General features: G+C 51.3%; 4 protein-coding genes across 5 annotated transcripts in view; 2 read left to right on the top strand and 2 right to left on the bottom strand.

Annotated features, from left to right (window-relative positions):
* The first annotated feature begins 866 nt into the window (after positions 1 to 866).
* Positions 867 to 5,887, top strand: LOC146253863 (glycerophosphodiester phosphodiesterase 1-like). Its single transcript, XM_084676655.1, has 6 exons — positions 867 to 1,386; positions 1,869 to 2,044; positions 3,464 to 3,569; positions 4,020 to 4,112; positions 4,386 to 4,597; positions 5,223 to 5,887. The coding sequence occupies exons 1-6, from the start codon at positions 1,123 to 1,125 to the stop codon at positions 5,368 to 5,370; spliced, it is 999 nt and encodes a 332-aa protein (XP_084532781.1). The 5' UTR covers positions 867 to 1,122; the 3' UTR covers positions 5,371 to 5,887.
* A 259-nt stretch (positions 5,888 to 6,146) lies between these two features.
* LOC146253862 (MAPK regulated corepressor interacting protein 2-like) lies at positions 6,147 to 9,895 on the top strand. Its single transcript, XM_084676675.1, has 5 exons — positions 6,147 to 6,689; positions 6,861 to 6,930; positions 7,729 to 7,862; positions 9,105 to 9,209; positions 9,438 to 9,895. The coding sequence occupies exons 1-5, from the start codon at positions 6,635 to 6,637 to the stop codon at positions 9,506 to 9,508; spliced, it is 435 nt and encodes a 144-aa protein (XP_084532801.1). The 5' UTR covers positions 6,147 to 6,634; the 3' UTR covers positions 9,509 to 9,895.
* Positions 9,896 to 10,224: 329 nt separating this feature from the next.
* Positions 10,225 to 17,748, bottom strand: trap1 (TNF receptor-associated protein 1). The gene is made up of 18 exons (XM_084676640.1): positions 17,557 to 17,748; positions 17,130 to 17,291; positions 16,934 to 17,016; positions 16,510 to 16,650; positions 15,781 to 15,852; positions 15,183 to 15,343; positions 14,707 to 14,816; positions 14,489 to 14,562; positions 13,993 to 14,148; positions 13,669 to 13,789; positions 13,304 to 13,373; positions 13,051 to 13,198; positions 12,607 to 12,792; positions 12,191 to 12,329; positions 11,892 to 11,977; positions 11,629 to 11,774; positions 11,382 to 11,454; positions 10,225 to 11,132 (listed from the first exon to the last, which is right to left on the bottom strand). The coding sequence occupies exons 1-18, from the start codon at positions 17,675 to 17,677 to the stop codon at positions 11,031 to 11,033; spliced, it is 2,151 nt and encodes a 716-aa protein (XP_084532766.1). The 5' UTR covers positions 17,678 to 17,748; the 3' UTR covers positions 10,225 to 11,030.
* A 310-nt stretch (positions 17,749 to 18,058) lies between these two features.
* crebbpb (CREB binding lysine acetyltransferase b) overlaps positions 18,059 to 22,598 on the bottom strand; it is a 41,873-nt gene continuing 37,333 nt past the window's right edge. For both annotated transcript variants that reach the window (XM_084676630.1, XM_084676631.1), the window contains 3 exons: positions 22,042 to 22,203; positions 21,613 to 21,894; positions 18,059 to 21,405 (listed from right to left, as the gene is read on the bottom strand). In XM_084676630.1, coding sequence (XP_084532756.1) covers positions 19,108 to 21,405; positions 21,613 to 21,894; positions 22,042 to 22,203 — 2,742 coding nt within the window. In that variant the 3' untranslated portion in view covers positions 18,059 to 19,107. The remainder of the gene's footprint in view (positions 21,406 to 21,612; positions 21,895 to 22,041; positions 22,204 to 22,598) is intronic.

Raw genomic sequence — 22,598 nt, 5'->3', positions numbered from 1 at the left:
TTTCCTCCAGGATCACAATGACTCTTATTGAGAGACTTGTTGCTCTTGTAGGTTAGTTATAACAAAGTTAACTCTTGAACTGTTGTACTCGCTGTGAAATCTTTTATAGGTACAGTCTTGCACTTTTTGGAGTTCATGTTGTTTTAATTTGTAACTTGTATAACTGCATGCTCTTATGGGTCTTCCCTTTGGCACTTGTTTCGTTTTTTTACAATGTATGCTTCTTGTTTTGGCTGCTTGCAGTGTTTGGGACTACCTCGTTGTCATGATCAGTGACCTATGCTCTTTTGTAAAGCTCTCTTTTGGAAGTCCATTTGGATAAAAGCATCTGCTAAATGCATAAATGTAAATGTAGAACAAGAAATGTGTATATTGAGTGCCCTTCTAGTGGAGAAACTGTGATGCAGTGCCTTATAAGGGACTCTTACAATGGTCTGAACACAACTTCCTCATGGGTGTCCTCTCCCTTCCAATGAAAAAGGGTGTCAGGAGGAAGGTCCTGGTTTTTCACCAATCAAAAGGTGGCAACCTTACTGTGGACCTCCTGAGAAACTTTTCAACAATTAGTAGCAGTGACCGTGAAACCAGCCACGCTGCTATAGCGGGGGTGTGGCTGCCACATCTCAATGATGCAGTGCAGAATCATCTTACCGCTGGACAGCTTTTCCCTCAATCTCTCCGACCATGTACAGAGTAGACGAGGAGAGGAAGAGGGGAGGACGGGTCGGATATTGACGTGCACCCTCTCAATTCGAATGTGTGAATATGATGCGGCATTATAAAAGCGCGAGGAGAGCCCAGTCGTTTTTACTCTCCATAGCAACGACCTCTGCATCTAGCTCTGCATGCGCACATGCGACCTGATATTGCTTAGTCTGCTGTCTGCTTCCTGGACGCCGGAATCCGCAACATTCCCTTGGAATGATTACTGTACAGTCTATCGGATGGGCCGGCTGAACAGTGTTGCTACGTTACGGTTAATTTGAGGATGGTGGTGGTTACCTAACAAGATGAACTGGACGGCTTAAATTAGAAATCATTCGGTGCTCAACTAATGATGAACGGAATTTGTGACAATCAACTTACTTTCATACATTCTTGATGATCTAATGATCTAATACCATGTTACAAATCGGAGATGAACTGGGCTACTTTATAGCGGTATTTCTACTGATTATGTTTGGTGCTCGGAGCGCGATGGGGTCTTCCGTCGTTACCGCATCGCTTTATGTCTTCATCGTGATGTTTCGGTTCCCTCAAGTGCCCACTGACCAGGCTAGCAGGGTATTGAGGCCCAACGCGCCCGCAAGCGCCGGGGTCCCAGTGGTGGCGCGCCGTGGAGGTGGTCACGATGCTCCAGAGAACACACTTGCAGCGATCCGAGAGGTGACTTATCTTCATGAACCTCTCTTGTACACAGATTCATTTAAGACATTTAGCATTCGTCATGGATAACCTTTGTAGTTAATAAGATTGTAGTTAGTAAGATTGTTTTGCAATGGTAATGCAAAAACAAAGTTTTATGAGTAATTGGAAATCAAATAAGCAAAGTCATGAAGTTTGATTATAATGTCGGTTTTAATGTCGGTTTAATTCATTAATTACACTTAAAGGCGATCTTATTCTATAAGCTTGACTTCCATCATGTCTACCGTCTTCACCTCCTTTTCGCCCCCAGGGGCGTAGCCACGAGAGGCCTGAGGGGGGGGGGGGGGGGGGGGGCATTTACACGTCTGTCCCTCAGATTTGAGATTTTATACAATTAAAACAAACATAAATTGTTACATAAAAAATACATAGTGGCCCCCTCATTTTAAAATGGAACATAAATAAGCCTCTGGTTCACCCGTGTCTACTTCCTGTGTCAGGCCAGCAGGAACGGAGCCACTGGGGTGGAACTGGACCTGAGTTTCACGGCCGACGGCCACCCGGTCCTGATGCACGACGACACCGTGGACCGCACCACCAACGGGACCGGGCTGGTGAGCAAGCTGCAGCTGGCCGAACTCAGGAAGCTGGACGCTGCCTCGGGACACAGGCTCAGGTCGGTCATGTGGGTATAGAACCACTAGATGGTAGTCTACAGGAGTAGGCCTGTGTATGTCAGGGATGTCCAACCCTGTTCCTGGACTCTGGTGGGAGTCAGGTGGCTGAGCGGTGAGGGAGTCGGGCTAGTAATCTGAAGGTTGCCAGTTGTGTCCTTGTGCAAGGCACTTCACCCTACTTACCTCGGGGGGAATGTCCCTGTACTTACTGTAAGTCGCTCTGGATAAGAGCGTCTGCTAAATGTGGGTTTTGCCCCAACCACACTTGATTTAACCTGATCAACCGGCTCATTATTAGAATCAGATATGCTAGACTAGTGTTGGAGGGAAACGCAGGATGGTAGCTCCCCAGGAGATCAGAGGTTGTGATGTACGGTAGCATAATAAAGGCCCTTGTCTCATCTTGCCCCAATCCCACATGAAGCGCTAACAGCTAACCCAAGAGGGAGCTGGGAAACTATTGGCATACACTCCTGCAGAGTCACATCTACACATTGTGAGCTATGAGCTGGGCTCTAGGTGTGGGTTGCTCAAATGATGACCAAGGACCCAGGCATATAGGGGAAGGTTCAAGGCACTTTATTTCCAAAGTGAGCAGGATTCAGGCAGACAATGGTTGTGTCATGATGAATGAACAAAAATTAAAACGGAAAAATTCCCCAATTGGGGCTTCAACAAGTCACTTCAACAAGCACCTGCCTGTCTTCTCTCCAACTTCCCCCACAAGAACAAACGTTTCCTTTCTTCAAAGGGGAACCCTTAATTAGTCCCTAAAATAAACCAATAACAAAATACCTTCCCATAATTGATTAGCAACACAAACTCTGACCAATGACATAAAAGAACCAACCCCTCCCTCAGCCTACCAACTCAACAGATGGGCTAACCAGCTGTACCTTGTCAAGGTGGCTGATAAGACCAATGAGTAGTCCTTGGATCAGTGGTAAGAGATGGCTCCCTCTGCCAGTGGAAGAGAGCCTCGCTACTCCTATGACAGCACCCTCTGGTGGTCAGAGCCAGTGCTACATCACAATATGTATTTATTAGTTTTACAAAGGGAGCTCTGATAGTATGCCATGGTTCTGGTTTTGAACATGTACCAACTGGGAATGTAGATGAATGCTGTTGTTTCTCAATTTCCACTACAAGTAAGTGCGAAGACCAGCAAAATGTTCAATTCAGTATGAATAGAAACACTCACGTATGGGCGGTACCCTCAAACAGATTTTGAGAGACAATTTTCCAACCCTTTCATGCCTTTGTCTCAAGTCAGCATGCTGCTCACCCTTCGGCTCCAGAGACCAAATCAGAGAGTGTGAGAACATACGCGGTCGATGAACCGAGCCAGATATAGCGGAGACGTTTCAGATATAGCAACAGCAACATGGTGTGGCCTGTTGTCGATCCCGTGTCTCCAGGGAGAGATTCAGGGGAGAGAGAGTCCCAACCCTGGAGGAGGCTGTGGAGGAATGCGTCAAACACCAGCTGACCATCATCTTCGATGTCAGAGGTCAACCTGATGAGGTATTTGCAACACAAGGCCAATGCTCGATCCCTTTAGTATGATGAATGACAACAATGCGCAGTGATTTACATTGAAGGGTCAGTAAGATACACGCGAGAGAAGGGTATACTAAGACACCAGCTGTTTAAGGCAGTAACCCATCAAAGAAACTCACCCAGTTGATTCTAAAGATGTCCTGCCTTGCACAAATGGTCATGGAGGAATTCTAGAGCCCCTTGGCAGTGGCTTACTAAAATATCCAGCTGCTGTGCTGCACAGCCACTGTCTCCCAACAGTGTAGGCTGGATTTGAGTGTCTTTTGTAAATTGAGAGTTTGAAGGATTTTCGTGGTTCAAGTCGCCCATAGCGACAACCCAGTGTGTCATTGTTGTCCCGAGTGTAGGTTAGAGTAAGTTTCCTGAGGCTGTTTTTGTCCTGTCCCTGTCCTCAATGTCACCTCCCTTGTCCAGGCTGCCTGGGCGCTCCGGGAGATGTATAAAAAGCATCCCGTCCTTTACAACTCCAGCATGGTCTGCTCCTTCGAGCCCAAAGTCATCTACAAGGTCATTTCCTTCATCTCGCCACTGGATTCTTTTGCATGAACGTTTAGACATTTGAAAGTGTTTCTTTTGCAAAGTAAAGTTTCATTAGAACAAAACCCTGAAACAATCTTTCAAACAAAGACACAAATATGTCCTTATAATTCATGTCATTCTATATTTTTTATTAGAAATAATGGTTAACAATTTGTGGATCTGTTCGCGTATGAATGTTCATCCCCTAGTGATCTGTCACATGACCCTTGACCCGACTGACCTCTGAACTCCATTACCCAGATGCGTCAGGCGGATCCCCGGGTGATCACGGCTCTGGCTCACCGGCCCTGGAGCCTCAGCCGGTTTGGGGACGGCACCCCTCGAACCCTGTCCATCTGGGGCCAGTACTGGACCGAGGTCCTGGACGTGCTTCTGGACTGGGCCCACCACCACCTGCTGTGGAACCTGTGTGGCGTCTCCGCCATTCTCATGCAGAAGGACTACATCTCCCAGTAGGTGCAGCCGTTACACTTCCTGTTCTCCTGGTTCAAAAGATCAGAATCAGGTTTATTGCCACGTAGATTTACACATTGGAGGAATTTACAATGGTACTAACAATAAACGTTGAGAGGAGCCAGCTGAGGTGGCTCGGGTATCATTAGGATGCCTCCTGGACGCCTCCCTGGTGAGGTGTTCTGGGCACGTCCCACTGGGAAGAGGCCCCGGGGAAGACCCAGGACACGCTGGAGGGACTATGTCTCTCGGCTGGCCTGGGAACGCCTCGGGGTCCCCCAGGAAGAGCTGGTGCAAGTGGCCGGGGAGAGGGGAGACTGGGCCTCCCTGCTCAGGTTGCTGCCCCCGCGACCCAACTCCCGAACAAGCGGCAGATGACGACAACGACTAACAATAAACATAGGAAGTAGAAAGACAAATTAACTGTAGTAAAAGGCAAACATATCAAATAGAATTGGACATGAGGGTAACACATTATAATTAAAAATGAAGATGGCACATGGATGGTTTATATCCCGGTGGTCATCTCTCTTCATTTCCAAGACCAGAGCTTGGTTTAGGGGCTACACCGCTGCTTATGACTCCTCTTGTGGTTTCCTTGTCTTCCCTCTTCTCCCCCTCCAGGGATTACGTGCAGTACTGGGCCCAGAGAGGGGTGGAGGTGGTGGGCTGGACAGTCAACACTGCTCTGGAGAAGCAGTTCTACCAGGAAGCTCTGAAGATCAGCTACATCACAGACAGCCTGATGGAAGACTGTGATCCTCATTACTGAGTCAGGTGTACACACACACACACACACACACACTCATAAAACAGGCATCACTTTGTCATCAGAGTAAGACCAGGTGTTTCCCTTGAGACATAGATTGTACTGCGTGTATCTTTACATTGGGACGTAAAGGCCCCATCGGGATTAAAGTAAAGAAACTTCTCACTTCTGTATATGGTCCGACTCATACCGGATCAGAGATGCAAGGTATCTCAATTTGGAGTCTCCAAACTCAAACTTTCTGCCTTTCTGACTTACTACCTACCAGCAGTACTACCATGACACCTCTCTTGGCCTAAGAACCTCCAAATACACATTTATTACGAGCATACATATTCTGATACCTCAAACAAGATCTAAATTTAGGACTCAGATGTAACATTGATCTTTATTAATTGTTGAAACACAAGCCTACAGGGATGTAAGAAAAAATGCAAAGGTCGGATGTAAATTGAATAAAAAAATCATCATCCTCCATGCCCTTATCTGTGTGCAGTGGTGTTTGAATAAGTGGGCATACAGGTTTTGATTTGTGATGGGGTAGTAAATTGGTTGTGTTAAAAGGTCACTGTGGGCGAGTCCTACTGTCTATATCAGACTTCAAGGTTCATGCCGATGGGACAGGTTAGTCTTTGACATCTAGTCTGAGGATAAAAGAAGGCGAAAAACTTCATATCCACAAGGGGACTTTACAACGGTCTCTGTCCCTTTAAGGGCGGAGGGAGGCGTGTCGCGACGTCAACTGGACTATTCCGTGTTCACGGTGTGCGTAGGGTGGCTATGTGAATGACAACCCTGTTTCATCACGTATGACATTGTACTGCCTCATAAGAGCCAGCCAAGGACCAAACTTGCCTACTCACCGAACGGATTGAATGAAGAGGTCAGTGAGTACAGGGCCAAGCGACGTAGCAAAAAAAGATAAACCTTGATTTTTTTTAAAGATGCGCACTCATTTAGGTTGACTTTTATGCAGAGAGAATGCTTTATGGTAATGTTGCGTGGTAGGGTATCAAGGAGTTTTGCCCTATAACTGCAAATTAGATTGAGTTGAAATGCTAAAACAACTTTGAACATATCTGTACATGACGGGAAGAAGACTGCACTGATGTCCCCGTGGATTTTGACATTTGGAAGATTTTTTTATTGCATTTACTATTGGAAGTGTTTTTGGTTCCTTAACACCATTGCCTAAACAAAGCACCACCGAACCTAAGCACATTGGACACAATACTGGGACTGAGTTTTATTTGGAATTTGCCGGCGCATGATGTACACAATTACCAAAGGCCCCAGCAAACTCGTTACACAGCGACGAACAGGTGAGCCTCCAACCCACAAGCCGCACGCACGTCAAAGTGACCTCTTGTGCACACCCCCACGTGCATACAAAATACTTATCAGTAGCCTATTGCTCTGCTGTTACGATTTATTATTATTAACGCAGTACATTTGTTATGAGCAATATGTCTCAAATCATTGTCTGTTACAAGGTCCTACGCAGCCGATTGACAACAAAATCAACGAATTCAAGCACAAACAAACGCCTTGGATTGTTGCCGAGTAAGTATTCTATGTCCTTTTATAATATGACGATATGACATGCTAGCTACATTGTAGTAAGCACTTTAACATTCACATGGTCTTACGTTCCAGTGACGCTCCATTTGCTGGCAGGGCTACTTTGCTAAAAAGTTTGGCAAGCATTGATAATGAAATCCAAATACCGTGCCATCCAAGCCGCAAAGGCCTATGCCACCGCTGGTACCTGTGTCATTGAGCCTAAATGTAAGATGACCTTGATCTAAGGGGGGAAGGTTACAAGCGAGTCTCAAAGCAAGCTTGGTCATGCCGGTGTTGCAGTATTCCAACCTCGTGCTATAATAGGCTGTATAGGATAGTACTCTGACCTAGTGAACCGCAGTTGTTGCGATCTTACCTTGTGGGACGAGTATTTTCGACCTAAATATAACATTACTTTTTGGATAAACTGGTAGGCCTAACAGTTTTTAGACAGTGTCTTTGATGATGTGTCCATAGACTGTCAATAGACTTGTCTCTCTCATACGAGCCAGATGCCCGGTAGCGGGGCAATAGTCCATCTCGGAATAAACGTGGGAAATGATTCAGCCTATATTTATCATACAAACAGTTTTTCTCTAGTTGTCAATAACGGGGGTTCAGTTTGCTCAGTCACTGCTTGCTCAGAAGTCAAAGCGTAGGCTAAAACCTATTGCGTAAATATTTTGCAATATTAGTTAAGTAGTCTGCTGCTGATTAATGAAGTCGCATATATTTGGCTAAAATGCCAATCTTGTCTGCAAAATAACTTGGTTTGGTTTTGTGTTTGTCTTTACCCAGCATCCCTTCCCCTAAACTTGTATTTAACCGTCTGAACGGAAAGAAGCATCACCCGCCGCCAGCTGTGCAGGTACACACACAGTCCGACGGCTTCACGGCTGCACATGAGGAGAACGTAACGTTTGTGAATGCAGGTAAGACAAATATTCGTGTTCTGGGGTCTACTGGCATCATACAAGCCTACTATATATTCAGGGCTCAAGTCTCCACGCATTCGCTGTGGGACTCACGCATTTCAGTCATTCATCACGCTCTCACGAAACACCTTGTATGTATTACGCATTTCAACCACGCAGAGAAATAAGGGATAACTTGTCCCGCTATATAGGAGTACAATTAATAATATCACGCTGCACACCCTCCAAAGCGCCACAGCTGAACCGGGACTGATAGGCACAGAGCAGGAAGATAGCTGCTTCATACACCCTTTTGCAGGATAATATAAAAGCACAAGTTAAACAACTGTGTTGCGGTCTACCAAAGCCATTGAATTGTGGGTTATTGTCGTTTGTAGTCTAGAGGCCTGGGAGAGGGGTAATGATAACAAAGATGTGACCCAAAGGGTAGGTTTTGTTGTCTGGTAGAGTTCTGAACAGTGACCTAGTTAACTGTAGAGTAGCAGTGTATTCTGAACATCCAATCACCTCTTTGACTCACTAGGCTATACAAGTCTTTGTTAAGCTTGTTCATTCATTCCTGTTGAGCTAGTGTGTCGCTTGGGTATTGGTGAATGCTGGTCAGAGTGGAACATTCACTAAATCACCTTACTGGGAGCAGTCAAGGCCTAAAGGTCTCTCTCTCTCTCTCCTAGTCTCTGTGTATCCCTCCTCTGTCTCTATATCTGTCTCTGTCTCAATCTCTCTATATTTCGGTCTCAATCAGGATGTCTCTCTCTTTCTGACCCTTATCTTTATATTTTTTCACTCACACACATCCCCGCAATTGAGTAATAAATCAATGTATTTAATTGTGTTAATACAGAGGCGCCAGGCACCTGAGATAAGAATGTTAATCACGTTGTACAGAACAAATACCACACGTGACTTATTGCCACAGAAAGCAATATTTGAAATCTTGGCGTTTAACAAAGGCAGCTAACTTTGTAGAGTTTGCCCCCTGACTTTTAACTGGGTAATAAGTGTGGCAGCACCAAACTGGCCTACCATTGGTCAAAGCTTTCAGGATCTGTCTGGTTCTCACATAGGCTGTCGACTATCCTAACATTATCCAATGGCTGTTTTATGTCTAGTCTCGTCTTAACTCTTTTGAAATGAAGGGGAGGTTTTCAGTTTGAGTATATCTAGGTCATTTGTCCACACAGCTGCTCATTTTCAGGCTGTGCAGTTGTATAACAGTGTGTTTGTGTGTTTGTGTAGCCTGGCAGGAGGTAGTGCAGCAGGTGGAGGAAGGTCCAGGTCAGGCTCAGGAAGCCCAGGGCCCAGTCCACTACACAGAGACCGCCCCCAGCCCCCACATGAAGGGTGAGAGGAACATTCGGATCTGGTCCATCCCCTCCTAATACTCCCCCCCCCCCAACACCCACCACCTCCTTACATTCACCTCCTCCTAACACTCACCCCCTCCTAACACTCACCCCCTCCTAACACTCACCCCCCACCACCTCCTACTAACATTCCCCTCGACACACCACCTCGACTGTTCCAGGTTGGGACAGGCATCAGGACTGTAACATCCCCTCCTCTCCCCAGACTTTGTGCCTCTGGATCTGGACGAGTGGTGGGCCCAGCGCTTCCTGGCCAACATCGACAAGCTGTCCTGATGGCGCCTCCCTCCCTCCCTGCCCAGGCTGGCTCCTGCTCCCAGGAGGAAGCTGCTGCCAGGGGGAGACCCACGCCGGTCCTGCCCAGCCAGGGGTCCTGGAGGTGGGGACGAGACTGGTCCAGGAGTGTCTCCCAACCCGGCGACGGCAGGTCACATGGGAATGACAGGCGCTGGGACGCCGGCAACTCCTTTTGTCAGAACTTTGTTTTTTTGTTTTTTTGCATTTTGAAAAACAAGTGCTATGCAAATGGGTACAAATGACGCTAGCTAGTATCCTGACAACGGATTCGCAATGAATCTACTGGAAGATCAAGTCTGGAATGTTGTTCGTCACTGTGGACTACGATGCGTGCACCTCAAACGCAGTAAATTGTATTTTCAAAAATCCTGTTGTGAGTCGTGTTTCATTTACCACTCTGGTGTGGGGGGAGAGGAACTAGCAGGGGTCTGATGCAGAACCTTTAAAAGGGGTTTTATATGAAGAGTCTAAGCATCAAAAACACATGCCTCTCGAGTATAAACGGAGGACTTGTGAACAAGCCTCTTGTAGGGTTAGGGGGACAGTTGACTGGGCCCCCTCTGACTGGGCCCCCTCTGACGTGGCCCCCTCTGACGTGGCCCCCCTCTGAGGTGGGCCCCTGGTGGAGTCAACAGCATAGGTGTTTTCTAATGTGGGTGGTATTTTTTTTCTTGTTGCAGAAAAAGGCTATTAGGTACAGTAAATATTTTATTCACAATCACCTAAATCATACCTGACAATCAGGACCCCAGGTCACATGCTTGGATATAATTCAAAACGTGTTGAACTGATGAATGTTGGGGGCACTGAACTTTACACTAATAGGATGATAAATGTCTGATGAAGTTGAATCCATAGCATGGTTTCAATGTTATACATCTACAAGTTGTGTCTATACCTGTCAAAACCAGGGGAACGTTGAGTTTTCTCCAAACAAATTAGGCCAAAGTGGTACAAAAGACAAACACAAATGACAAAAGCCAAAAAGTATGCAGAAATAAAAAAAAGGACGAGCTATAACAGGTTTAACTGTTAGCAATGACTTGAAATCCAGTCCATTCACTTGTACCAGTCTCACTTTCAAGCGCAAACACGCCACCGTACACAACAAGATCACCCCTTCCCAGTCAATGGCCCGGCTGTGTGAACCTGCAGTCCCACGATCCACCATTCTGAACACGTAAAAACACACTCAACAAAAAACACACAAAGAGAAGAGCTGTAGAGATTTGACGCCACGAGAAATGACCGTATCTAGCGCCGGAGTACAGGGTTCACTAATGAAGCGACAAGTTCTCAGCATCGAGGCTGTCAAGGTCCTCCTCGCTCTGGCGTTTTCCTCGGAGCACGCTAGCGTACGACGCCAGGTGGATGAGCAGGATTCAGGACAAGGTCGAGCGGCATCGTTAGGACAGGCTGGGCCGTTTGGAGCGTGTGTGTGTGTGTGTGTAGAGGCTTTAGGTGCCAGCCCTGGCAGTCTGAGTGTGTGTGTGTGTGTGTTTCAGTGCTTCTCCAGAGCCTTGGTCAGCAGCTCGTTGAGGCGGGAGATCATGGGGCGGGGGTCGTCGTTGAGGCCGGCAGCGATCATGGCGTTGTCGTAGATCTGAGGGACGGGGGGTGGAAAAAGTTACCTTGGTGACAAAAGAAACCCAAATCCACCCGCCCCAACCCCGTGACCAGGACACGAGTCAATGGCTGGATTTAAAACACCGTCGGCAAAGTTCAAAACTTTCAACTGCCATAAAACAATAACGTTTGTGGCATGAATCCAACCTATGCCTGTGTGCGATCATATCATTCCTCAGCCAGGTGTGTGTGTGTGTGTGTGTGTGTCTCCAAAGCCTCTGTGTACCTGCTCCAGCAGCAGGCCAGCCAGTTCAGAGTCAGACTCCTTCAGGGCGTGCATCTTCTTGATCAGGTCGTGTCTGAGGCGCAAACAAACACACAGAGGGGAGAGGGTGAGCGTTCCTGACCGGGACAGTTATGGCGCCCGGCAAGAAAGTCCCGGGTTCAATGTCTGACCGTTTTCTGTTTCCCTTCCTCTGTCCTCCCTCCCTATCCACCCTCCAGGTCCCTCCCCCCCCCCCCCCCGATCCTACCCAGCGTTGATCTCCAGGGTGGGCTGCAGGATCTGGGCTCTCTCCTCCGGGGTGCGCGCCAGCTGCTGGGTGCGGAGGAAGTGTCGGGCGGCGCCCATCTCCAGCACCGTGATCATGGCTGGGTGGGTGTCCAGGCGAGGGGTCACCTGAGGGGGGAGGGAGAGACACGCCGATCAAGCAGTCCGCCAAGAGCCATGCGTGAGGAAGATGATGCGAGCCAGAGGGAGCCAGAGCGACAGAGAGAGGGAGGTACAAGACTGCACCTTGATGTTGATGACTCTAGGACCCAGGGAGTTCCTCATCCAGGCCAGCAGGTCCTCTGCCTGCTCCTCTGTTAGACGCTCCGACGCTACGGAGAGAGAGGGAGAGAGGGAGGGAGGGGAGAGGGAGGGAGACGGCAAGGGGGAGGGAGAGAGGGAGGGCGAGGGAGAAGTGAAAGAGAACTGAGTTGTACAGCCGTGTCTGTGTCAGTTGAGTTCTGAGACAGCCCTGAAGAACAACACGTACCATACAGTACGATGTGTAAAGTCTTATGTGTGTATAGGTGTGCGTGCAGTCTTACCAGGCTTGACATCCTGGTATTTCTCCTCCTTATAGTGGTCGACGACGATGTCGGTCTCCACGGAGATGAGCTTCTTCTTGTCAAAGTCGCGCAGGTGCAGCAGGGTGAGCTCATCAAACTGCTCGTAGCAGAACAGCACCTGGACGAGAGACAGAGAGAGAAGAAGAAACAGTAAGAGCAGTGAAACTGTCAGCCATAACAGTTCACTGTGTTGTGTATGTGTGATATATGTCTGATATGTGTCTGATGGCTGAGCGGTGAGGGAGTCGGGCTAGGAATCAGAAGGTTGCCCGATCAATTACCCGCCGTGCCAAATAACGTTGTGTCCTTGTGTCCCTGTACTGACTAAGTCGCTCTGGATAAGAGCGTCTGCTAAATGACTATGTGATGTGTGTGTGTGATGCGTGAGGCCTCACCTCCATGTCCTTCTGCTTCATGGCCTCGTAGTACGGCGAGTGCTCGGCCAGGTGCCGGTTGGGGGCGCACAGGTAGTAGATGTTGCGCGTGCCGGCCTTCATGCGGCTGCCGTACTCCGTCAGGTTGGTCTGCTGGCCCGCCGGCAGCGCCGACGACTCGTACCTCAACAGCTTGGCGATGTCTTCCTGTTGAGAGGGGATTGTGTGTGTGTGTGTGTGTGTGAGAGAGAGGAGTGTGACACAGGTAAAACTCAACATTTAGGACAAATGAAGCTTTTTTTTTGTCCACTGTTTTAGTCTACTCTGCAGTTCCAAGTAGATCTGGGTCAAAGTCTTTATTTCAATCCGTCCCTCATACGACTGTCTCCAGACACACGCATCAACACTTCAGTTTTGATTCTGATTGGCGAAGCGGAAAACAAAATGTCCGCCCCCCCCCCCCACCTTGACGTCCTGCTCGTTGGACGTGACGATGCCCTCCCGCATGAACAGGCCGTAGTCCTCGAAGAACTTGCCGTACTTTTCCGGATCCTTCCGGCTCTGCTCCAGCAGGAAGCGGATGATCCTCTGCTGGAGGACGTCCCTCAACTTCCTGTAAGGGAGGGGTCAGGAGAGAGGGAGGGGAGGCGATGGCTTGAGCAAAGGAGTGGGATTGGCTGGTTGTGAGTGGGGGAGAGTGACGGGGGTGGATTTCGACCTGATGAGGTTGCTTTCTTGAAGAAGTTCTCTGCTCAGATTCAACGGGATGTCCTCGCTGTCCACCACACCTGTGGACACACACACACACACGTAGCCAGAATGTTACGTTTGAGTCGTCCATTTTTAAAATGAGGGGGCCACAAAAAATATACATCTACATTTCAATCAGAAATCTTGGGGGGAGGGCTGAACATGTAAGTGAAGGGGCCTAGGCCCCCTCAGGCCTAGTGAGTGTACAGGTTTAGGGGGGCCAAGGCCCCCCAGGTGCCCGGGTGCCCACAGTGAGTGTACAGGTTTAGGGGGGCCAAGGCCCCCCAGGTGCCCGGGTGCCCACAGTGAGTGTACAGGTTTAGGGGGGCTGACCTCGGAGGAAGCGGAGCCACTTGGGCAGGATGTCGGTGGCCTTGGTCTGGATCAGAACCTTCCGGCTGTACAGCGCCACACTGGAGCCCATCTCCCTGCTCACGTCGAACATGGACGGCTTCTGCTCACACACACACACACAAACTATGAACCTAAATGTTCTTCGAGCGAGGACTGGTTTCAATTGTAGCATGCTCAGTAAGTCACTCACACACACACACACACACACTGAACTCCATAAGTCCAAATTCACCCAGCTAGCTAGCGCACTCACTGTTTCACTTCCCGACACGCACACAAAAACACCAAACACCGCGCACGCACCGCGTCGGGGACGTAGAAGATGCTGCGGATGTTGAGCGGGGCGTCGGCGCGGTAGTGCAGCGTGTAGCGGGGCCGGTCGTACGACTGGGCCACGTAGCGGTAGAACTCCTCGTGCTGCCACTCGCTGATCTCCTTCGGCTCCATCATCCACAGGGCCTGGGTGGGTGGGTGTGGAGGGGGGGGGGGCAATGCCAGACAAGGAGTTGAGAACATGTCCTGGTTTCATTTCACACGGTTCGTAAAAACAACATATGTACATCGCTCTGAAGAAACTGGGGAGTGGGGAAACGTTTCCTTTCCATCTGTTACTAAAGCGACAGCTATGCTAACAGATATCTAGTCACATCCACCGCTTACAAGCTCGCGCTCCAACAGGAAACGGCACAGGACACAAAGGTAACCGTTATCGATCGGCTACGGTGGCCCATGCATGAAACCACAGAGAGAAGGAAGGTTTCGGGACGTGGAGGAGCAGAACAGGAAACGGCCGGGTCACCTGGAGAGTGTTGAGCCTTCGTCCGTTGAGGAAGATGGGGAAACTGACAAAATTGCTGTACTTGGTCACCACCTCTGTAACAGAACACACACACACACACACAAACACACTGTCAACTTCTACCTTCTGATACACCTCAAGTGACTGGCTCGTTGCTACACAAGTCGAGGCATGGCTGGCTTCTGAATAAAGAACTGTGTGTGTGTGTTTGTGTGTACCTTTGACTCTGTCCTCGGTGGAGAACTCCTTGCAGTCGTCCTTGAGGTGCAGCACGATCTTGGTGCCCTGTCGGACTCCGCTGGCCTCGGCGATCTCAAACACCCCTGACCTGCGGAGGGGGGCAGACCAGTGTCACGCTCAGGGTCTTTGGGTCAAACTCGGCTGCTTTCCAGAACTTTCCTTCATCCACGACTCGACCAAGCTGTACTGGCCAGGACATGTGGGCCTCCTCTCCCTTTTATAGTTTCCCTCTCATATCCTCCTCCCCCTCTTCCCCTCTCCCTCCTTCTCCCCCTCTCTCTCTCTCCATCCCCCTCTCCCTCTTATGTCCTCCTCCCCCTCTCCCTCCTTCTCCCCCCTCTCCCTCTCCCCCCCCTCTCTCCCTCTCGCTCCCTCCCCCCCCCTCGCTCCTCTTCTCTTCTCTTCCCTCCCTCTCTCCCTCTTCTCTTTCCTCCCTCCCCCCCAGCTCTCCTACCCGTCGGAGGACCACTTGTATCCGGGTGCTCCTGGTTCAGCAGACTGGGAGTACACATCCACGTGGTCCGACACCATGAAGGCAGAGTAGAAGCCCACGCCAAACTGACCAATGATGGAGCTGCTGGCCTCTGCCTGGCTCTGCAGGGCGTCCAGAAACGCCTGGGGGGAGGGAGGGGGAGGAGGGAGAGAGAGGGGGGGTAAGATAGGGAGAGGGAGGTAGGAGAGAGAGGGTGAGGAGGGAGAGAGAGGGTGAGGAGGGAAGAGAGGGAGAGGGAGGTAGGAGAGAGAGAGGGTGAGGAGGGAGAGAGAGGGGGGAGGGAGAGAGAGGTAGGAGAGAGAGGGTGAAGATGGAGAGAGAGGGGGGTAGGAGAGGGAGGTAGGAGAGAGAGAGGGTGAGGAAGGAGAGAGAGGGTGAGGAGGGAGATAGAGGGGGGGTAAGAGAGGGAGGGACAGAGAGAGAGAGAGGGTGAGGAGGGAGAGAGGGGGGGGTAAGAGAGGGAGAGGGAGGAGGTAGGAGCAACGTTTAATGCGCTCTCAGAATGTGAGAACATGTCCAAACAGAAGAGAAGGGGCAGCAGGTGGGAGAGAGCTCATACCTTGGAGCCAGAGCGGGCAATGGTTCCCAGGTTGGCCACCAGCTCCTCCTGGCTCATGCCCACCCCCGTGTCCTGGAGAGAAACAAGATGGTAGCTGCATCTACTATGAAAGGAAGAAGGTCGGCGTGGTGCAACAAGCTGTCTTCTGAAATTTGAAAGACTTTTCTCCTACTTTAGGGCTACTTCTGCCATCAATCAATCAAGATAAAAGTATGACAATTTATAAGAAACATACAGTAAATGTTTAAGACTGTTTGCTGTGACATGGCTGCAGTACATTTTCTATCCACCAGGTGTCAGAACGCCTCTGGTTATATAGGATTGTGTAATAAAATGGAAGCATCGCAGTAGTGTTTCAATGTCCTGCTGTTTAAGCCCAACTCAGAGCTTGAGTTGGCCCGATTTATCCAAAACAACCATTAAAAACACATTCTTAGACAACCAAAACATGCACAGGAAAAGAACCCCAACAACCGTTTCCTCTGTGAAAAGTTTGCTGTGGTTGTGGAGTGACTGGGGTTACATTTACATTTTAGTCATATAGCAGACGCTCTTATCCAGAGCGACTTACAGTAAGTACAGGGACATTCCCCCCGAGGCAAGCAGGGTGAAGTGCCTTGCCCAAGGACACAACGTCATTTGGCACGGCGGGGAATCGATCCAACAACCTTCTGATTACTAGCCCGACTCCCTCACCGTTCAGCCACCTGACTCCCTGGGGTTGCATACCTGGATGGTGAACGTGCCCTTGACGGGGTCCGTCTGCAGGTGAACCTCCATGGGTGCCGTGTCGCCCCCTCCCGTTATCAGCTTGTGACGCAGCTTCTCCAGGGCGTCGCTGCCGTTGGAGATGAGCTCGCGGATGAACACCTGGGGGATGCGGAGGGAGGAGACCCAGCTGTGGGGAGCTTTTCCTGGTCACAGTCACGACAGTTGGTGTGTATCTAACCAGACGACCACAACATTGCTGAGGGTCGGGTCGGTCAATAGATTATCTAAAAGGTATTACTGGGATGGAATTTATCGCCGTATGGATAGGTTGATCATTCAGAGCTGGTCTCAGCCATGACCCTTGTCAGCTACAATGTATTTTACGTTACACTATAACGCTAAAGTGCTGGTTCCCTGACCTGCTAGTCCCAGTGGTACCCACCTCCTTCTCAGAGTAGAGAGATCTGGCCACAATATCCAACAGCTTCTTCGTCTCTGCCTGGAACTCATGCTTGGAGGCCGAGCCTGGATAAAAACAACGCTACTCCGTCACAATCTCCTCAATTTATCGTTGTAAAACCACTCAGCGACCGGCTGGAGGTGGACAGTATTATAATATGGACTGCTCGACACATCACCTGCTACACTCTCGGTGTCGCTAATAATCGTGTGCAGGGGCTCTTCCTCCGGGACTTTCTCGGCCTCCTGGGTGCTGTAGAAGGAGCACTGGGTGAGGCCGGTGTGCCGGGGGCTCCATAACCGGGGTCTAGACCATCTCTCCTGCTGTCTTACCGGGCCGTCTGAAGACGAAGGGACAAACGAGTTCGAGCATGCAGTCGAATTTCAAGTCTGGACTACTGTCAGTGCTAAACTTCAGAACGATCTTGGTTCATGTTATAAACACGTTATCGCTACACAAACACAGACAACCATTCGGCCCGTTAAATTGTGATGGTTTATTAAACGGTGAGTGGCGTTTGTTGCAACGTAGTCAACAAGCTAGCTATCTTGCATCATATTACTTGCATCACTGTTATGAGACAGTCAGCAAACTGTTCGGCTTACCTCCTGCAAACGTTCTAGTTACAACCCTACAGCCTAATCCTCGTCCAGTTGACAGGAATCTTGAATTGGCCTTTTGAGACGAACCCAAAGCAAATTGAAACAATTTGAGACACCGAGACATTTTAAAACAGTGAGAGGTCGTTTGACCTATTCTACACACGCTTAACAGATGTGCGACAGCAACTGACGCAAGTAGGACCTCTATGCGTCGCACAACAACGTCGTCAGAGGAGTAGCAACTCAACTGCCGGCGTAAAAATAAATTTCACGACGCAGCTCGTAAAGATGAGCAACTCCTTCACCAAATTCGAAGCGAATACCTCCGTAACAAAATCCATTGCGTTTAAACCTGTTAACTTTGACATCACGTGTACGACAGCAGTTGTAACTCAAAAGGTTACCGTTATATTGGGACGTTTAAAAATAAATAAATCATATACAAATTCGGGCGAATTTTTTTTATAGAACATATGCCAACACAAAATGGACCAGAGTGAATTAATCTGTTTCACACAGTTTATTTAACAATATGGTATATAAGTACGAAATGGGTCATTTAACCAGTTTGTACAGTGATTTCTTTCATTTCTTTTCTGCATATTTACAGTATTGTCCACCTGCATGATTTACATTAGAGAACAGCTCACCCTCGATTCAAGTTTAATGCAAGAGGAAATAGGATGCACAGAACTCTCTCCAGACACAAACCAGCAGTCTAACAGGAAAACCCCAGCACTCAGAGGGAACTTCTTCATGAGAAATACTTTAGATTGAAGGGGAAAGAAAAGCAATTCATCTTTCAACATCTGCGAGACCGAAATGCTGCCTCCAGGCGAGTAAACGTAACAATCCGGCATCTGTGAAAGGACAAGCTTTGTGTGCGGGTCTTTGTGGACCGGCACTGCATGTATGTTTGGGTTGTGTGAAAGCTGCTAGTTCTATACATATATCCTTATCATCCATAGACCCCGCAAAAAGGAAAGGACACTTTCCCAAAGGCATGTCCATTTCAAATATGGTATATTAGAATAAATTAGCCAGGAATGGAGAGGGAGCGAGAGGCGAAATCTGGCAAGAGTTACCAGACAAATTATTGTACAGTCTTTTTAACACAAAAAAATGCTATTCATTTTTGCAAAGGTACAAGGTAAAAAAAAAAAAAAAAAAAAACGATTTTGAATAATAAAATGAAACATTTTTTTTTGTTTTGAGGTTCATAAAAAAAGGTCCTTACCAGAGCATAATGAAAGAAAAACAAATTAAAAACAACAAAAAGACCAGGACAAAACTCTTTCATGGCTGGTCTGAACCAAAAAATATATTCTTTGTGTCTCAATAATCCTCTTTAAACAGCAATTATTTAAGTCCTTCCAGGTGTTGGAGGAAATAGCAGTCCCTTGGTTTAAGGGAAACGTTCACAGTCCATGGGCCTCATTTGACTCATTTCTTTGTATTTCTTTTAAACGTTTTTTATTTTATTTTTTTACACCAGTCAGTATAAAAGCTATCAGTGAGAACGCAGAACAAGGCATTTCTTCACGTCGTGAAATGCTACAATCCTTCAACAAACTTCTCTAGTGTGTCTCCCGTGGTGTCGCCCACCATACCCATGTCACTGCTCAACCCCCCTCGGCTCGGCGTGTTAAGCTGCGGCAGCATGGCGCTCTGCTCCGGGGCGCCCAGGTGTCCCTGCTCCATGGAGCCCTGCATGGGCCCGGCCAGGCCGGGGTGGGGCGAGCCGGCGTGGAGGGCTCCGTGCTGGGGCGAGGGCTGGGGCTGGATGCGGGGCGAGGGGCTGGAATGCGGGGGCGGCTGCGAGGGAGGACACGGCGACGGCACCGGGGCCGGAGAGCGCACCTGGTTGCCCAGGACGCCGCCCATGCCCTGGCCGGGCAGGTGAGGTCCTCCCTGGGGCTGGCCCTGGAGCATGTGGGGCTGGGGGCTCATGGCATTGGCCTGGGCCGGGGAGCCCATCTGCTGCTTGAGCAGCTGCTGCTGCTGGATCATGCGCTGCTGCAGCAGGTTCTGGGAGCCGTCCATGCCCATGCCGGGCTGGCCCATCTGGGCCATGGGGGGGATCTGGCCCATGGGGCCCCCGTTTCCCTGCATCATCTGCTGCTGCATGCGGAGCTGGGTGTAGTTGGCTCCTCCCTGCTGCTGGGGGAACTGGCCCGGGGGCATGCCTCCTTGCTGCTGCTGCGCCTGCTGCTGCTGCGCCTGCTGCATCTGCTGCATGCGGAGCTGCATCCGGCGGTACAGCTGGGGGTTGCCGTTCATCAGCTGGCCCTGGGGCCCCATGGGGGCCATGCCCTGGGGCCCCATGGGGGCCATGCCCTGGGGCCCCGGCTGCTGCGGGGCCTGCTGCTGCTGGGGAGGCATGCCCGGCCTCTGTACCCCCACGCCTGGCTGCATGGCTACCATGGCCTGCATGCCTGGCTGCGGCCCCAGCATGGCCTGGGGGTTCTGCTGCTGGGGGCTCTGCTGCTGGGGCTGGCTGGCCTGGTACTTTGCTGTCCTCTGCTTGATGAAGGCGGCCATGAGGTGGGGGTTGGACTTGAGGATGTTGAGGACCTGCTGCTGCTGCTGGGGCGAGCTGGGCGACTTGAGGGTCCGCAGCAGGTCCTGGAGGGCGTTGGGCGCGATGTTGCCCGGCATCCGCGGCATGCCCTGCTGCTGGGGCCCCGGCTGCGAGGGGCCCTGCGGGGGCATGGCCCCGGGCATCTGGAGGCCCTGCTGCTGGGGCGGCGGGGGCTGCTGCTGCATCATGGGCCTCTGCATGAGCTGCGCCTGCTGGGAGGCGGGGCCCCCCTGAGCCTGCTGGGGCACCATGGGGGGGCCCTGCTGGGGGGGGACCTGGGGGCCTCCCGGGAGGGGGCTCTGCATCCCCGGCCCCCACTGACCCTGCTGCATGGCCTGCATCACCTGCGGGCCCCGGGGCCCCCCCATCATCTGCATCTGGCCAGGCATGGGCCCCCCCATTCGGGGGTGGTTCATGGGGACCCCGTTCATGGCGTAGTTCTGCTGCTGCTGCTGTTGCTGCTGCTGCTGCTTGGCCTTGGCCACCATCTCGATGTGCATGGCCACCTTGTGGGCCGCCAGGGGCCCCTGGTGCTGCTGGGGGGGCTGCTGCTGGGGGGGCATGTTGGGCAGCGGCGACTGCTGCTGATGGAGGGGGGACGACTGCGGCCCCGGCTTGCCCTGGGGGCCGGGCGTGGGCGGCTGGCTGCCGCCGCCGCCGCGCCCGTTGTTGGGGAAGCCCGACGCCATGCCGCCCGCGTTGGGGGGCCCCGGGGGCTGGCCGGGCAGGGGCTGGGGGGTCTGGGGGGTACCGGGCTGCTGGGTTGAGGTGGGCGTGCCGGGGGCGGCTGAGGTAGGTGGCGAGGGCAGCGGCACCCCTCGGCCCGCCATGGTGGCCATCCTCCGCCGCATCATCTGCGCCTGCTGGAGGCGGTGCTGCAGCTGCTGCTGCCTCAGCTTGTGCTTGATGTTGAGGCAGAAGGGCACGGGGCACTTGTTCTCCTGGCAGTGCTTGGCGTGGTAGCAGCACAGGGCGATCAGCTGCTTGCACACGGGGCAGCCGCCGTTGGTCTTGCGCTTGCAGCCCTTGGTGTGCTGCACCACGCGCTTCATCTTCTGGCACGACGGCAGCGAGCAGTTGGCGTTGCGGCACTGGCAGGCGTGGACCAGGGACTGGATGCAGCGCTGGATGCTGAGGCGCCGGCTCTCCTGGGGGGACTTGGACGCCTCGCCGCCCTGGCTGCTGCTGTCGTCGTCCAGGCCCAGGCCCCACTTCACCATCTGGTGCTCGTGGCCCTTGGCGTTGTAGCAGTTGATGCAGAGGTCGAAGTCCTGGAGGAGGGGAGAGGACGGGTTTTTTAAACCGGGGGCTGTTTTTACGGCAAGACGCAACCAACAGGCAGTTGTGTCTGTGTGCATCTGTGTGTGTGTGTGTGAGAGAGAATGAACACAGTGTTTGCTCCCCTCATACCACCAATAACCCTCTCAGCCTCCCCCTCTCAGCCTCCCCCTCTCAGCCTCCCTCATCCCCCTCCTCACCTCGCAGACAGTGCAGTGCCAGCGCGTCTCCACGTGGTGCTTGCACTCGTTGCAGGTGTACACGAAGCGGTCCTGGCCCTGGTTGTGCAGCTCCACCAGCATGCACATGGAGCTCCACTTGCAGCGCCGCAGCGAGCTGAACTCCCAGTGCTTGTCCCGCGCCAGCGTCAGGAAGGCGTCGCGCCCGTCCATCAGGTCGCACGTCAGCAGGGGGTCGGGGTCCATGATGGGGGGCAGGGTGTTGACGCTGGGGCCCGCATGCAGGTGGATGACAAAGAACACCTGGGGAGGAAGGGAGGAGGAGGGAGGAGAGGAGGGGAAAGAAGAGCGCGTGAGGAAAAAGCTGGAACTCAAAAACCTTACAAACCGGGGGGTGAAGAACAGTGTGCATGTCAAGTCCAAAACAGGCTCCCTGCTACGGCCCCCTACCTCCTTGTGCTTCTCCAGGGTGGCGTACAGCTTCTGGGAGAGGTCGTTGGCCACGTTGGGCATCCCCGGCTTCTTCTTACTGGCCCGGCTCACGCTGCTCTTGTTCTTGTTGGTCTTCTTGTTGTTCTTCTTCTTGGCGTTCTTGGTGTCGGCCTGGGCTCCCTGGGGAAGGGGGCAACCGCTCTGTTTAGGGCCCCGAGGGCTACAGGCACTTGCTGTGCAGACAGGGTCATCATTATGGTATTCTAAAATACTTAAGCTTATGTATCAATATATACATTTACATTTAGTCATTTAGCAGACGCTCTTATCCAGAGCGACTTACAGTAAGTACAGGGACATTGTCTCAGGTGGTCTTCAAGAGGTGAAGTGCCTTGCCCAAGGACACAACATCATGTGCACCGGCTGGGAATCGAACTGACGACGTTCAGATTACTAGCCCGATGCTCTACCCGCTCAGCCACCTGACTCCCACTAATACATAACAATCCCACCCCCTCTTTCTCCCTCCACCCACCCACCCACCCACCCAGGGTCCTTCCCAGGGTCCCTCCCTC

This window comes from Hypomesus nipponensis, chromosome 17, assembly GCF_054491055.1.
Source record: "Hypomesus nipponensis isolate SF chromosome 17, ASM5449105v1, whole genome shotgun sequence".
NCBI classification, from domain to species: Eukaryota; Metazoa; Chordata; class Actinopteri; order Osmeriformes; family Osmeridae; genus Hypomesus; species Hypomesus nipponensis.
Note: the sequence above shows the minus strand (reverse complement) of the source record. Positions and strands in the feature narration are given on the sequence as shown.